General features: G+C 38.5%; 1 protein-coding gene across 1 annotated transcript in view; it reads right to left on the bottom strand.

Annotated features, from left to right (window-relative positions):
- Positions 1-16,583, bottom strand: part of PLEKHA8 (pleckstrin homology domain containing A8) — a 69,385-nt gene that overhangs the window by 14,794 nt on the left and 38,008 nt on the right. The window contains exons 8-12 of the mRNA XM_005679257.3: positions 15,130-15,286; positions 14,684-14,769; positions 11,110-11,168; positions 10,609-10,739; positions 9,888-9,958 (exon numbers count right to left, since the gene is read on the bottom strand). Of these exons, the coding sequence (XP_005679314.1) occupies positions 9,888-9,958; positions 10,609-10,739; positions 11,110-11,168; positions 14,684-14,769; positions 15,130-15,286 (504 nt within the window). The remainder of the gene's footprint in view (positions 1-9,887; positions 9,959-10,608; positions 10,740-11,109; positions 11,169-14,683; positions 14,770-15,129; positions 15,287-16,583) is intronic.

Below are 16,583 nucleotides of genomic sequence, written 5' to 3'. Positions count from 1 at the left end.
CGTATTCCTTTCTCAATCTGTAACCGGTCTGTTGTTCTATGTCTGGATCTAACTGTTGCTTCTTGACCTGCATACAGATATCTCAGGAGACAGGTCAGATGGTCTGGTATTCCCATCTCTTGAATTTTCCACAGTTTGTTGTGATCCACACAGTCAAAAGCTTTAGTGTAGTCAATAAAGTAGAAGCAGATGTATTTCTGGAACTCTCTTGCTTTTCCGATGATACTACAGATGTTGGCAATTTGAGCTCTGGTTCCTCTGCCTTTTCTAAAACCAGCTTGAACATCTGGAAGTTCTCAGTTCACGTACTGTTGAAGCCTGGGTTGGAGAATTTTGGGCATCACTTTACTGGCCTGTGAGATGAGTGCAATTGTGTGGTAGTTTGAGCATTCTTTGGCATTGCCTTTCTTTGGGATTGGAATGAAAATTGACCTTTTCCAGTCCTGTGGCCACTGCTGATCTTTCCAAATTTGCTGACATACTGAGTGCAGCACTTTCACAGTTATCATCTTTAGGACTTGAAATAGCTCAAGTGGAATTTATCACCTCCACTAGCTTTGATGCTTCCTAGGGCCCACTTGACTTCGGACTCCAGTTTGTCTGGCTCCAGGTGAGTGACCACACCATCGTGGTTATCTGGGTCATTAAGGTCTTTTTTGTACAGTTCTTCCGTGTATTCTTGCCACCTTTTCATAATATCTTCTGCTTCTCTTATGTCCATACCATTTCTGTCCTTTATTGTGCCCATCTTTATGTTCCCTTTTCATTCATTCAAAAGGGAACTTCTGGCATACCTTACTACAATTTTACACAATTCAAGACTGCATAAAATACATTATATTTTGTATGAAATACGACTGTACATTTGAATTCTAACAGCAGATCTCCCTGGCTATCTAAAGTTTTAGGAATGGGTTGAAATGCCAGCATCCAGTATTGCAAAGCTAAAGCAGAAATCAGTTAATTCAAGTGTAGAAAGAGCTCTTAGAGAGAGCCTAAAGGAGAAATCAAGAGTAAATGAAATTTTTTTTTTTTTAGAAGAGTCTGAGTAGGATAGGGCAATGTCAAAGATACAAGACTTCAATGTAAGTCACACTTAAACCCTATCTGATTCTCTAAGGGGACAGATGTTATCAGAGACATTTTAGATGGTACACAAGACCTTAGTAAAGAAAAGGCTGTTAGTACACAAAGCGTACAGGTGCAGATGGGCAGGAAATACTAGGCACAGCCACTGGGGTAAATCAGCAATACAGTCAACTTTCCAACCATCTACAGAGCCATCTGGGCTGGTAAAATAGTGTACAGGTCCATGGAAAACATCCAGAGGTGAGTCACAGAGGTATAGTGGGAAAACTGTATTTCTTGTGATTCTCATCCATGTAAGGTATTAAATACCATTAAAAAATAGCAGATGAAATTCAGTGCCATTACAATCTGCTCATGGACAGTCACAATGCAACAGCTGCTCCATCAATAAGAATTTAGTGTGAGCCTATCGCATGCCCTTTACTGTGCAAGGCAGCATGGATCTCTGGGTGATTTAAACTCAGTCCCCTATCCTCAGGAAGTTCATGGGCTTTTAAGAGAACCAGCGTTTAACAAATCATTATTATGTAAATTGCCAACTGCTGTAACAGACATCTGTATCTAGTAATACAGGAAAGGAGAGAGGTGAATCCAGCCTGGGAGCATATGGACAGAGAGAATTCTCCAGAGGACTCTCAAAGGCTGGCTAGGGCAGAGAGGAGGGTGGTGGCTGGAGTTGCAGATGGAGGAAGCTACATGGAATTGGCGGCAGGAAGGGAGAACCATTCACTAGGGCTGCAGATACTGGGGATGGGACCAAACTGGGAGGACCTTTTAATGCCATATCAAGGGTTCTGAACTTCCCATCTGAGGCATAGTAGTAGTTTAAAAAAGTATAAAAATTACTGCTTTTTTTCCTGATTTCAAAAATAATGTGTTCATTGTTAAAAATATGGAAAATGTAAAAAGGGAAGGACTAAAGAGATATATAATCATGCCTCCCAGAGATAACCACATAGGGCATTCTAGAGGTATATTCTTTTAAGTCTTCTTTCCTATACAGATAGTATTACTTTCTTCTACTAATAGTCACAATCATTCTAATTTGGAATTGTGGTGAGGAAGTAAAAAGAAACCCACATTTCTTTACAGTATGTAGCAAACACAGGTGCCTCCTGTCCTGGCCTTTGAGCCTTCAGCTCCAGAGCTCACCTGGCACCCAAACTGCCTGTTTACAAGGGCTCTGGATCCAGGACTTCTCCAACCTCAGGGACTTTATACTTTTCCTACCCTTTGCCAGTGAAGGTAAATACTCAAAAAGGTCCAGAAACCTTTCTTCATGCCCCCTTCTATGGGAAAGTAAGGAAACAAGGATGTGTTGAATCCAAGTAAGAGGGGCAGCCTCGTCTAAAGAAGAGACAGCTTCTACAGCCGCACTATCTCTGTACCCCACCTGGTCCTTCTAGAGGCAGCTGTCCTTTGCTGTGCCTGCATCTTGCCAAGAGAAGAGTTCCACTGGGCAAAACACCTGCCAGGCAGTCTAACACGAGAAGAGGGAAGCAGAGAATTTTGGCTGGGTCCTGAAACAGGCCTAGGAAGACCACTTCTGCAATTGAAGACCAACAAATAAAACTCATAAAAGATAAAGACTTGACCAAAGTCCTTAGGTGACTTCTAGGGCTGCACATAACCCTGCCACGTGAGGATGCATTAAATTAGGATGATGTCCATAAGCCTGACCTATTTTGGTTACCTAGAGAAGATTAGAAAATGAAATACATTAATCTTCACTGAACTACCCATTCATTATCATAATGCATGTTCTATAATCTGGAAGTATTTTTGGCCTCTGAAAGACATAAATGATTCCCTTCTTCCAGTTCTTTTAAATGTGTCAGTTCCTTAGAAACCGAATCAAAATTTCTGAGTAGGAAGCACTGACAATCACCTTGCCCAATTCTTTTCTTTTTATGGATGAAAAAAAAACAGAAGACTCAGAGAGACAGTAACCTGCCCAAGGTCACAAAACTAAAAGCAATTAGAACTTAGGGCACTCCTGTTACATTAAAGCATTCTGACAAAACTGATGTTTATTCTTTGTGATAAAACAAAATAGTGAAAATGAAAAATGTGCCTTTTCCCAGCAATATCTTGAAAAAAATCGGAAACTTATTCTATTTATGGAAATAACGCTGATGTGATTTTTTTTTAATGGTTAGTCAAAACGTTTCTACAAAGTATTTAGAAATGATGCCTCAACCTATTACAGTATCTGAGTACCACCAACCTTTCCATTACTGCTGATGGACAGCTATTCTGTCCAGAAACAGAATGCATGAGAGTGTTTATTGTAAATCTATAACTACTAAGGACTTACAAAGTTACTTTGGATTGGACAAAGGAGAAATACAAATCCAAGTTTTAAGAGAGAGCTTGAGAAGCAGACAAGTAAAGGCAGGAAGCGTGGAATCAATCATTCACTGAGCTCAGGAAACACGAATTATCTCAGTTCTGCAAATGAGCTAAATCAGGAAGTCCTCAGACAAGAATCATGAACGAAGAAAGGTTTGAAAGTGAATAAGCAGTAAATAAATCTGAATATACCGAGTGAAAAAGGGAATAGTGTGTATAATGTGACACCATGTATATGAGTTTAAAAGATGCAATATATTATAGATACTGTTTATGGACACGTAAATATATAGTAAATGTATAAAAACATTTATTATATAATAATAAACTACAAATTCTGGATGAAGATCTTCTCTGGAAGTAATGGGGTCATGAGGTAGTAGGTGGAATTGTGTTTATATATTTGGCGAAATGATAAATATTTGATATAATTAAATGGGCTTTCCAGGTGGCACAGCAGTAAAGAATCCGCTTGCCAAGCAGAAGACGCAGGAGTCATGGTTTGATCCCTGGGATGGAAAGACATCTTAAAGTAGGAAATGGCAACCTGCTCCAGTATTCTCACCTGGAAAATCCCAGGGACAGAGAAGCCTGGCCGGCTACAGGCCACAAGGTTGCAAGGAGTTGAACACAATTGAACACACACACCGTACGACCTACTACTGGGAAACCCCCCCAAATTCTTTATGTTGACTAAGTTTCAGGCAAAATGAATAGTGTGGAGAAAAGCTAACTCAATAACCTGTTGACAGAGATGAAACAAGTACCCAGAGATTTCCTCTGTTACCTTCAGGCACCATGGAGGTGAAAACTTGTACTGTAAGCCAGTTCCGCCATTAGGGCATATGCTGTGAATAGTTCTGAAGAGGGCATGACTTCATTCACACGTCCCATACTTTCAGAACAGTTAGATCAAGTTATGATTTGATGTCAAATATCTAATTACAAGGTCTGATTTTCTCTCTCTCATACAGCTCTCCTTATTTGTGAAAGCCTTTTATATTAACTGTATAACTGAGTATCCTTTATTTTTTTTTCCTATTCTGTGCTAGAGATCTTGGTTAGGTTAATGTTTATCTGACATTTATGAAATCATTCGGAGGTGAGGGATGTGGCAATACACTATCCTGCTGAGGGAGTACTGCAGAGCATATAACATTTAGTACAATGGTGCATGAAATGGCAGAGCAGCTTTTCTTCCTTTCACTTACAAGGATGCTTTCTGAAGCCCCTTTTTGCTGTGGCATCTGTGAATGGAGGGGCTCAGCTACAAGGTGGATCATTAAACACATTTGCTTTGTGTACCCAACTCTCTCCTTAGAATGATCTCTAGAGAATATCAGAGGACACTGGAGTTCAGAACAGCTCTTGCCATGAGACCACCCAAAACATTCCACTCTGATCATCATTATGGGGGATCTAAGAGATGGCTCAAATGCAAAAGGAGGCAGTGTAAAGCTGATGGCCTCCTTCTAGATGTTGAAAACTCATTCTAGGTCACAGAACTGCAGCAATACAATGACTATACATGCATTTTCCAGAAAGTTGATAGATGTCACTACTTTCATTTTGTCATTTCCAACTTTTACATATCAAAAGCCATTAAGACTATGCAAGTTTTATGAGCATTTACCTCAAAACCTGTCTTAAGCAATGGATTTCAAATTTGGGAGTGTCATCAAGGTTTACCCTTAATTTATCCCCACTAATTGTCCTGCTGTTCCTAGGTTAGGAAAAATGTTCAGGCATTGGATAACCAGTCCATTATCACGAAAAGGAGGCAAAATTAACTGATACTATGGGTAACTAATTTCAGTACTTTTATTCCTGCTTAATTAATAATCATTTAGAGGCAGTCAAAATTCGCAAATAACCAAATGTAACCTAGCCACATGTGAGCTTCACCATTCTAGCTCTGGATGAATGGGTTTCAAATTGTAGCATGGATTAGAATCACTTAAATGACTTGGGATCACATGCACTGTTGGGTCCCATCTCAGGAGTTTCTGAGTCAGCAGGTGTAAGGTGGGACCCAGTAGTCTGCAATTCTAATAAGTTTTCAGATGCTGCTGTCCTTGGACCACTCTGAGATCCACTGATCTGGATCTGAAACCCTAGGGAAAGTACTTATCTTCTCTAAAGTTTAGTTTATCACTGTAAAAGGGGAGTACTCAGATTAAATAAGATGTTTATGGAGAACCTTGTGTCATGCCAACACTGAGTGCTCTATAAACGGTAGCTGTTATTACAATAACTCAAATTCAATTTTAGAATGAAAAAATGTAAGCTAATTTGCTTATATATGTCATATAAATTATACATACCCACAATTTACCCTACATGACCCAAACCACCTTATTTTAGACAAAAGTTCTACTTATAAAGGCTATTATTTCAAAATGAAAAAAAAAGAAGCCATTAGTCTAGAAGAAATATGCATCAAGGAGCCTATTGATTCTGAGTAGTTAATGTGTAACATTTCTTATAAAGCTCTATTTGTTTGTACAAAGCTTGTTGTATCTGTGTTCAGAGGGGAGGGGGTGGTTAGGGGAGCTTTCTCCCTCCACATTGAACAGCAGCAGGAAACTAGGAATCCCAGTAAGCAAAGATGATTTAAATCATGAAAACCTCTGAAATAATCCTAAGCATCAGGATGAAAATCTCAAGTTTACAGTCCCCCTTTCCTTTGCACTAAAAGTAGTCCAGCAGGGAAGAGAAAGAAGGAAAAACTGAGACTGGCTGTGATTATTTCGGCTTTGAAGCAACATTTACCCTTCAAGTCTCCTCTCTCCTCGCAAAGTCAACATCTCTGGGCCCAGTCTCCAAATAAAGTAAAAGACAGGGGAAAAATAGGACTGGGGCAAGGCAGAAATGGTATATCTTCAACTTCCTCTCGATCTCCAAGGTAAGCAGCCGGGTTCTCCTCTATCCTAGCTCCAGCAGAGGGGTAATGAGATCAGCATCCCACACTTCCCCTCACACAGCAGTGTGACAATCACAAAGCAGTAGCCTCCTGTGACAAGCAGAGTGCACCACCAGGAACCCAGTGATAAATCCTGTTATCATCTGCATCTTCTTGCAGGTGCAGGTGGTGGCATCTTCCTTCCAGTGTGAAATTTCCATACTAAGTCAGTCTGGAGGGAAATTTCGGGCTTAGCAACTGAGCTTTGTAAACTTTCCATTTCTGATTTGGGACAAATAAGCCCCATTTTCTGGTAGGTTATTAACTGCACATATGTCTTGATGATGAGAATATAAACAGCAATAGAGTTAACCTCTGTAAGTGTTTACTGGGCTTCCCTGGTGGCTCAGATGGTAAAGTGCCTGTCTGCAATGCTGGAGACCCAGGCTCGATCCCTGGGTTGGGAAGATCCCCTGGAGAAGAAAATGGCAGCCCACTCCAGTACTCTTGTCTAGAAAATCCCATGGATGGAGGAGCCTGGTAGGTTACAGTCCACGGGGTCGCAAAGAGTTGGACAGGACTGAGTGACTTCACTTTCACTTTCAAGTACTTACTATATGCCAAATTTCTGGTCTTTTCCCATGCATAAACCTACTTAGAAATAGAGTGCCAGATGAACTACGGACTGAGGTTTGTGACACTATACAAGAGACAGGGATCAAGACCATCCCCATGGAAAAGAAATGCAAAAAAGCAAAATGGCTGTCTGGGGAGGCCTTACAAATAGCTGTGGAAAGAAGAGAGGCGAAAAGCAAAGGAGAAAAGGAAAGATACAAGCATCTGAATGCAGAGTTCCAAAGAATAGCAAGAAGAGATAAGAAAGCCTTCCTCAGCGATCAATGCAAAGAAATAGAGGAAAATAACAGAATGGGAGAGACTAGAGATCTCCTCAAGAAAATTAGAGTTACCAAGGGAACATTTCATGCAAAGATGGGCTTGATAAAGGACAGAAATGGTATGGACCTAACAGAAGCAGAAGATATTAAGAAGAGGTGGCAAGAATACACGGAAGAACTGTACAAAAAAGAGCTTCACGACCAAGATAATCACGATGGTATGCTCACTCACCTAGAGCCAGACATCCTGGAATGTGAAGTCAAGTGGGCCTTAGAAAGCATCACTACGAACAAAGCTAGTGGAGGTGATGGAATTCCAGTGGAGCTATTTCAAATCCTGAAAGATGATGCAGTGAAAGTGCTGCACTCAATATGCCAGCAAATTTGGAAAACTCAGCAGTGGCCACAGGACTGGAAAAGGGCAGTTTTCATTCTAATCCCAGAGAAAGGCAATGCCAAAGAATGCTCAAACTACCGCACAATTGCACTCATCCCACACGCCAGTAAAGTAATGCTCAAAATTCTCCAAGCCAGGCTTCAGCAATACTTGAACCGTGAACTCCCTGATGTTCAATCTGGTTTTAGAAAAGGCAGAGGAAACAGAGATCAAATTGCCAACATCTGCTGGATCATGGAAAAAGCAAGAGAGTTCCAGAAAAACATCTATTTCTGCTTTATTGACTATGCCAAAGCCTCTGACTGCGTGGATCACAATAAACTGTGGAAAATTCTGAAAGGGAGGGGAATACCAGACCACCTAACCTGCCTCTTGAGAAACTTATATGCAGGTCAGGAAGCAACAGTTAGAACTGGACATGGAACAACAGACTGGTTCCAAATAGGAAAAGGAGTACGTCGAGGCTGTATATTGTCACCCTGCTTATTTAACTTATATGCAGAGTACATCATGAGAAACGCTGGGATGGAAGAAGCACAAGCTGGAATCAAGATTGCTGGGAGAAATATCAATAACCTCAGATATACAAATGACACCACCCTTATGGCAGAAAGTGAAGAGGAACTAAAAAGCCTCTTGATGAAGTGAAAGTGGAGAGTGAAAAAGTTGGCTTAAAGCTCAGCATTCAAAAAACGAAGATCATGGCATCTGGTCCCATCACTTCATGGGAAATAGATGGGCAAACAGTGGAAACAGTGTCAGACTTTATTTTTTTGGGCTCCAAAATCACTGCAGATGGTGACTGCAGCCATGAAATTAAAAGACACTTAGTCCTTGGAAGGAAAGTTATGACCAACCTAGATAGCATATTCAAAAGCAGAGACATTACTTTGCCAACAAAGGTCCATCTAGTCAAGGCTATGGTTTTTCCAGCGGTCATGTATGGATGTGAGAGTTGGACTGTGAAGAAGGCTGAGCGCCGAAGAATTGATGCTTTTGAACTGTGGCGTTGGAGAAGACTCTTGAGAGTCCCTTGGACTGCAAGGAGATCCAATCATTCAGTCCATTCTGAAGAAGATCAGCCCTGGCATTTCTTTGGAAGGACTGATGTTGAAGCTGAAACTCCAGTACTTTGGCCACCTCATGCGAAGAGTTGACTCATTGGAAAAGACTCTGATGCTGGGAGGGATTGGGGGTAGGAGGAGAAGGGGATGACAGAGGATGAGATGGCTGGATGGCATCAATGACTTGATGGACTCACTTGAGTCTGAGTGAACTCCGGGATTTGGTGATGGACAGGGAGGCCTGGCATGCTGCGATTCATGGGTTGTAAAGAGTCAGACACGACTGAGCAAATGAACTGAACTGAACTGAACTGAAATCTACTTAATCTTTACAATAATCTTATTAGGGAAATCAAATCATCATTCCTATTTTATAGATGAGGAAACTTGAGGCACAGAAAAGTTAAGTAAATTGCCTAAGGGCACAACACTATCCAGAAAATCCATGATCTTAATCACTCCACAAAGTCATAAAATTTGATAGATACTGGTTAGGAGGTCCTAATTGTCATGGTGAATATACTTTTAGTACTAAAATCAGGATACACAGTGGCAATATAATTGATACTGTCTTTGAAATTCAAGGATAAATGAGAAGCCCCAAAATGCAGGTAGCTCAGGGATGGTGGAGAAGACCTTTTGTGGGAAAAATGAAGACCCTGGAGACAGCAACCCCAAATTGACCCTGCTCCAGATCCTTTGTGGTCTTAGCAAGTCTTTTAATCTTTCAGAATTTCTATAACCTGACCTGCAAAAACAGACTGATGTTAGGATTAAGTTATCTAAATTTTTTATACAATGTTACAGAAATATCAGCTTTATATTGTTTCATGGCACATCAGCAAGTTTCCAGGCAGGGAAGCCTGGGAAAATTATGTCGGGCTCATGAAACATAAGGATTTATTTAAGAAGAACTGACTTCTTTAAAATATTAGGTTTTCCTATTAAAAGATAGTTCTCTATTAATTTAGCTCTTCTTTAAAATAAACTGATTTTTAATAAATTAGATGTAAATTAGCAGGTCACTATCTCAAAGGTTCTTTTTTAACAAAGCACATAAGAAACAATAATAATGAAATAGAAAAGAAATGAAATCAAATCTTGAAAAGCATACCCTGTCTCTTCCTCCAGGGGTCTCCATTTCACATCTGCTTCAATTAATCAATCAAAATGTAAAGAACACTTACTCAGGGCTGTCTGGATGTCCTTTTCTCCATTTTTCACTTCAGTCAAAAATCCTTTCAAAAATTTGAGACCTCTAAAACAAAAAAGAGGAGGAAATATTATTTCCAAAGTTCACTTATATTGAATGGGTACGAAAAAATGGCAGACCTAAGCTTCTTTTTCAACAGTATCTTGGGCACAGCAATAAACAGATCAAGTCACATGGCTGTCCTTTCTATGTTTCTTCCCTGTGATTTCCTTTTAGCTTGCTCTAGATCATTCTTAGCTGAAATATATAAACAGTGGTTTTCAAAATGTGGTCCCAAGACCAGCAGCTTCAGAATCACCTGGAAACTAGCCAGTAATGCAAATTTCAGGGCCCCACTCCAGACTTGCTGAATCAGAAACTGTGGGATTTGGGTGGGGCAATCTCTGTTTTTTTCAATAAGCTCTCCAGGTGATTCTGATGCTGCTACAGATTGTGATCCACTGACTTAAAGACAAATGAATCAGCTTTACTGTCCTTTATGATTGCTATCTTATATATTCTATTAATATGAACAATGTTTCATCACTATCAAGATAGAGGAAAAAACAAAAAGTTGGCGTTCTATTCACCAGGCCTTTTGTACAACTGAGTTACAGCCTTCACTTAGAAGTAGCCTCCTTCACCTAACAATTTTATTGCAGGTAACATTTCAACTTGACTAGATTTCACCTGCTGCCCCACCCCAGCCACCTCACCTCTTCAGCCACAGGAGGGCTTCCGTAGCTGAGTTCCTAACCTGGGCTACATCGGCCTCCACTTCGTGTAGCACAATCTTCTGGAGTGTGGTAAACTCTTCTTTGTTGGTGATATACTTCTGGTTTACTTTCTGCAGGAAAAGCAGAGACATAAGTTAAAAGTGCTAAAGCTATCAAGCAAGTCTGTTTACATAAGTTTGTTAAGTAGGCCTCTAAGAAATTAAAATAAATTAAGCCTCTATTACCTTCTTCTTTATGTTTTCCAAGTAATCCGTTTTGTTTGAGAATTCTTATTGGGTTTAAGCCAGATTTAAATAGTTAGTTTGAGGATTTTAAGGTACTGTTTTTAAAGTTTTTTTTTTTTTCCTATGAGAAAGGCTCTTACAGCTGGCCTATGCTTTTTATCCTGAGTATAAACTCAACAACCATTTGTTTTTTAATATGATTTCATGCAACTACTCCCTCCAAATAAAGTCTTCAGAGACAAGCTAGTATACTCACTTTAATATTTCCAACTAGATCCATCTTAACAGGAGCAAACACCGTAGGGCCAAGTTTGTCTAGAAGAAAAAATTGAGAACATCATTGAAAAAGCGATTTTTTCAAGTGGAAAATAAACTTAATGGATAACACCCCCAACTTTCATTTTTTGCTTTTAAATCATTTTCTTTGAAACATAAGCTTCAAAGATTTCTGGGACACTGTCATGACTTTTTTCTACTACACTGCTCTTAAGTGAGTAACTATAATGAGGCCTTATGGGCACGTGAGGATAATCTTAAATTGAGAATGTATATTGTAATCCTTAGGGCTGCACTGTCCAATATGGTAGCTGGTAGATATGTGGCTATTGAACACCTGGCAATCAATGTACCTATTCCAAACTGAAATGTGCAGTAAGTATAAATGTACCAGACTTCAAAGACCTAGTATCAAAAAAAAGGCTCATTAATGATTCTTTTATACTGAGTCCAAGTTCAGATGATACATTGTATATACCAAGTTAGATAAAATACATTGTTAAAATTAGCTTTATCTGTTTTGCTTTACAGATTTAATATGCCTGCTAGAAAATTTTAAATTATATATAGTAGCTTAAATATTTTTGTTGGATGAGCAAATTAAAAGAAAAAAACACACAAAGAGTATAGCTAAAAAGACAAAATGTAACAAAATTCTAAAATACTTGACTCATCCAAAAGAAAGGCAGGAACAAAGGTAGCTAAAAAGCTAAAAGGAAGTAAAATCGAATATGAAAAAAAAAAACTAACTGGCTAGAAATCAACAAAGGAGTACACAAACAAAAATATATGAGACAAATACAAAATAAGTCTCCAAGATGGTAGAAACAGCAAGATAGCAGGCTTATTCATCCAAACAATGTAATTTATTACATTAAGTATAGGAAAAAATGATAATTTCAAAAAACAGAAAATACATTTTGTAAAACTAACTCATTCATGATTATAAAAAACTACTCAATATACAAGTCAACTGTATCTGTACACTATTAATGAACAATTAGAAAATGATATACTTCTCCTGATAGCATAAAGAAACATAAAATTTTAAAATCTATTCATAACAAAAGATGTGTAAGAGTCTCATGCCCTACTGACTGAGCTAGCTGGGTGGCTCCAAAAGACGTGTAAGACCGTTACACTATACAAAACCTTGCTGTGAAAATAAAGACCTAAGTAAATGGAGAGATACAGCACATTCATAGAAGACACATTCATAGAGACTCAATGTTGTTTGAGATATCAATTTCCTAGTAACTGGTTACAGATTCAACTGAATCCCAACAGACTTTTTAATAGAAATTGAAAAGCTAAAATTCATATGGACATTCAAAGGACCTAGAATTGCCCATAATCTTGAAGAAGATGATTTACATTGTCTGATTTCAAGCCTTACAACTGAGGCACAGTAATTAAGATACTATAATTCTAGGGTAACGAAAAACAGATTACTGAAACAGAAGAGAGTCCAGAAACAGATCCACACTTATGGGATCAACTGATTTTCAAAAAACTGCTAAGTAACGTAAAAGGGAAAAGATGCTTTTACAACAACAAAAAAATGGTTCTTGAACAACAAGGTAAAGGAAAAGAAAAAAGGAATCTCAACCCTTACCTCACACAACATAGAAAACTAATTTCAAGATGGATCGTAGAAGTAAACGTAAAAAATAAAGAGTGTAGAAGACAACACAGAAGAGTATTTTCATGACTCTGGGGATAAGCAAAGATTTCTTAGGATACTGCAAGTACTAACTATAAAAGAAATAAAATAAATCAATTTAATGAAAATTTAAAACTCCACTCTTCAAAAGGCATCATTAAAAAAAGAAGCAAGCAAGCCATAGTCTGGGGGGAAATATTCATAATGAGAATGTCTACAATTAAACATTAATCAGAACACACAAAGAACTCTTTCAACTCAATAATAAAAAGCAAACTAACCAAGTTTTAAAAATAAATTAAAGATATGAACAGACTTCAAGAAGGAAGAGACAGTAATGGTTGACATATGAAAAAGTGCTCAACATCATTAGTCATCGGGGAAATAAAAATTAAAGCAACAAGATGCCACTGAACACTCACAGGAATGGCTAAAACCAAAAATACTGACACCATCAAGTGCTAGTGAGGATGTGAAGCAACCAGAATACTCATACATTACTGTTAGAAGTGTACAACAGTACAACCACTCTACGAAATTAGAGGTATAAACCCTAAAAATCAGCAATTCACTGTAAGTTATTAAGAAAAATGAAAACGTGCCCACAGACACAAAAATATCAAGAGCAATTTCACTTATAATAGCCCCAAACAGGGTCTCCTCTGGTGGCTCAGTGGTTAAGAATTCACCTGTCAATGCAGAAAACATGGGTTGGATCCCTGGATCAGAAAGATCCCCTGGAGAAGGAAATGGCAACCCACTCCAGTTTTGCTGCCTGGGAAATTCCATGGCCAGAGGAGCTTGGCAGGCCACAGTCCCTGGGGTCATAGAAGAGTCGGATATGACTTAAGAGACTAAACAACAACAACAAAGCCTCAAATAAGAAATTATCCAAATGTCTGTCAGTAGAAGACTGAATAAACAAATTGGGGTATACTGCCTTAATAGAATACTATTCAGCAATAAAAAGGAATGAGTTCCTAATAAACGTAACAACAAAGAGGAAACCTTTACATTGAGAGTGTAACGCAAGAGTACATAACATGATTCCATTTATTGGAAATCTTAAAACATACAAAACTAATCTACAGTGACAGAAAGCAGTGCGGTTGCCTTGGGCTCGGTGACAGTTTGGGGACTGACTGGAACAGGGGACATTCTGGGATAATGAAAGCATATTCTGTCTTGATAGAGGAGTGGATTACACCAGTAGACGCGTTTGTCAAAATTCATTAAATTATAACAGTTAAGTTCTATGCAAAATAAACCTTGACTTAAAAAAGAGATACATAATTAAATGGATTCTACAGCAAACTTTAACACATTAGCAATTCCTGGTATTACTGGCTCTATAAAAAGTCAATGGAATTTAAACTTAAAGTTATATATGTAATGTTTTTTAATCTGAAAACGTTTTAGGTGGTAAAATGCTTTTTCATAGTGTTGTTGTTGTTGTTCACTTGCTAAGCTGTGTCTGACCCTTTGGGACCCCGTGGACTGTAGCGTGCTAGGCTCCTCTGTCCTCCACTATCTCCCAGAGTTTGTTCAAATTCATGTCCATTTTCATACTACTAGTGGATTTGAAGATCTGTTCCTCAACGACTAATACTTTCACTTTTGCTCTTAAATATGATTTCTAGAAAGCAGAATTCCTTTTTTTCATTACACACCTCTGGGATCATTATTAATCATAATTAGAAATGAAATGAAAATATGTGATAATGCTTAAGGTCACACAGTTTTAACTGTATGTGGCTGGTGATATGAAGAGGTAGGTAAGAAGGGTCATCTAACTGGGTAATACATAGTTCAGTGTATTTCTACTACAAAATAACTTTATTGAAACAGATTCTAGAGACTAATGAATTTAAGGCAAATCTAGCAATCTTACCTAATACTGGAACCACAGCATAACATGATGCTAAGAATGCTTCTGTGGGAATGCCACTGTCTTCCAGAAGTTCAATGTCACTAAAGCTAAACAATTTAGTGACACAAAGGAGGAAAGATTAAAAATACAACATTAGCATGCTCTGTAGTTCAGAGGTAGTCATGAAAACAGCTGCCCCTCTGAGAACAAATCATTTAGCCTTATTCACAAACATGACCCAGTGGTTGTTTTCCTATTACAACATGGTCTAATAAAATCACTTTCCAAAGATAATTCACCAAAGCAAGCTAAAACTTATTGACAGCATATATTCTTGCAATCCAATTCCTTCTTATCCACTGCTTCAGACAAGGTGAACAATAAAGCAGACACATGGTACACCACAATCTCTATTCTGGAGGAAGACTGGTATGCAAGTGTCAGTGATTTGAAAGAGCAGAGAATACCTGGTGTTCATGGTACTAAAGAAAGTTGGGATGACTTCTTGGTCCTCCCAATGGGATTCTGGAGAGCTGCTTGTGGAGTGCAGTTCAGGCTGTGCCAAGTCGCTGTCATGATTTCCAAGGCTTTCCTCTCCATCTTCCTTCATCATCTCACCTTGGACTGTATAGCAGAAGATACCTATTAGTAACCTTTATTTATTACAAAGATTAATGTATACACATATTCATTGTTGAACATTTCTAACACAGGAAAGTGTAAACAAAGAAAAATCAATGAGTGAAATATTACATATCACACACAAAATTGGGTTTAAATATATGTAGATTGTCACCCAGCTTCTTTTCACTGATATAAATATTTTCATTATCACTCAGTACAATTCAAAACATGATTTTAACGATCATATAATATTGCATCATGCTTATGTGGAGGGCATTTAGGTGGTTTCTAAAATTTTAGTATTATAAATAGAGTTGAGCCTCATTATTAGTGTTTTCTATCTTTGCAGATTTGCTTGCCTGTTGAAGTTTATTTGTAATACTAAAATCAATGCTTATGGCATTCTTGCAGTCATTCTAGATATGTGCAGAGTGGTAACAAAAAAATTGAGTTACCTCACACACTTGTTCCCAACTGAGGCTAAACAAGGTGATACTGCCTTCTTGTTTAACCTTTCATACGGTACACAAATGTGTTTATTTAGTGCCATGTTTTTTTGCATTTGTGTGCATTTCATTGTTGATTCTGCTGTTTAAAAGGCCCTCCAAGGATAGTGCTTTCTAGTGTTCTAAGCATAAGAAGGCTGTGATGTGCCTTATGGAAAAAACACATGTTATTTAATATGTAAGCTTATATAAGATAAGCTTTGTTCAGGCATGAGTTATAGCACTATGCTGTGGGTTCAATGTCAATGAGTCAACAATATAAACACAGCCTTTTTTCCCCCTTTGGAAGGAGGGATATTTTTTTCTTTTCTTTTTTAAATTTTTATTGGAGTATAGTTGATTTACAATGTTGTGTTAGTTTCAGGCATACAAGCAAAGTGAATCAGTTATATATACATATATCCATTCTTTTTAAGATTCTTTTCCCATATAGGCAATGGCACCCCACTCCAGTACTCTTGCCTGGAAAATCCCATGGATGGAGGAGCCTGGTAGGCTGCAGTCTATGGGGTCGCCAAGAGTCGGACACGACTGAGTGACTTCACTTTCACTTTTCACTTTCATGCACTGGAGAAGGAAATGGCAACCCACTCCAGCGTTTTTGCCTGGAGAATCCCAGGGACGGGGGAGCCTGGTGGGCTGCCATCTATGGGGTCACACAGAGTCGGACACGACTGAAGTGACTTAGCAGCAGCATAGCCCATTACAGAGTACTGAGTAGATTCCTTGTGCTATACAGTAGAGCTTTTTTAGTTATCTATTTTATACATGTGCGTGTGTGCTGAGTCTTT

Source organism: Capra hircus, chromosome 4, assembly GCF_001704415.2.
Source record: "Capra hircus breed San Clemente chromosome 4, ASM170441v1, whole genome shotgun sequence".
In the NCBI taxonomy this organism is placed as follows: domain Eukaryota; kingdom Metazoa; phylum Chordata; class Mammalia; order Artiodactyla; family Bovidae; genus Capra; species Capra hircus.
This window is presented reverse-complemented; position numbering and strand designations above follow the sequence as displayed.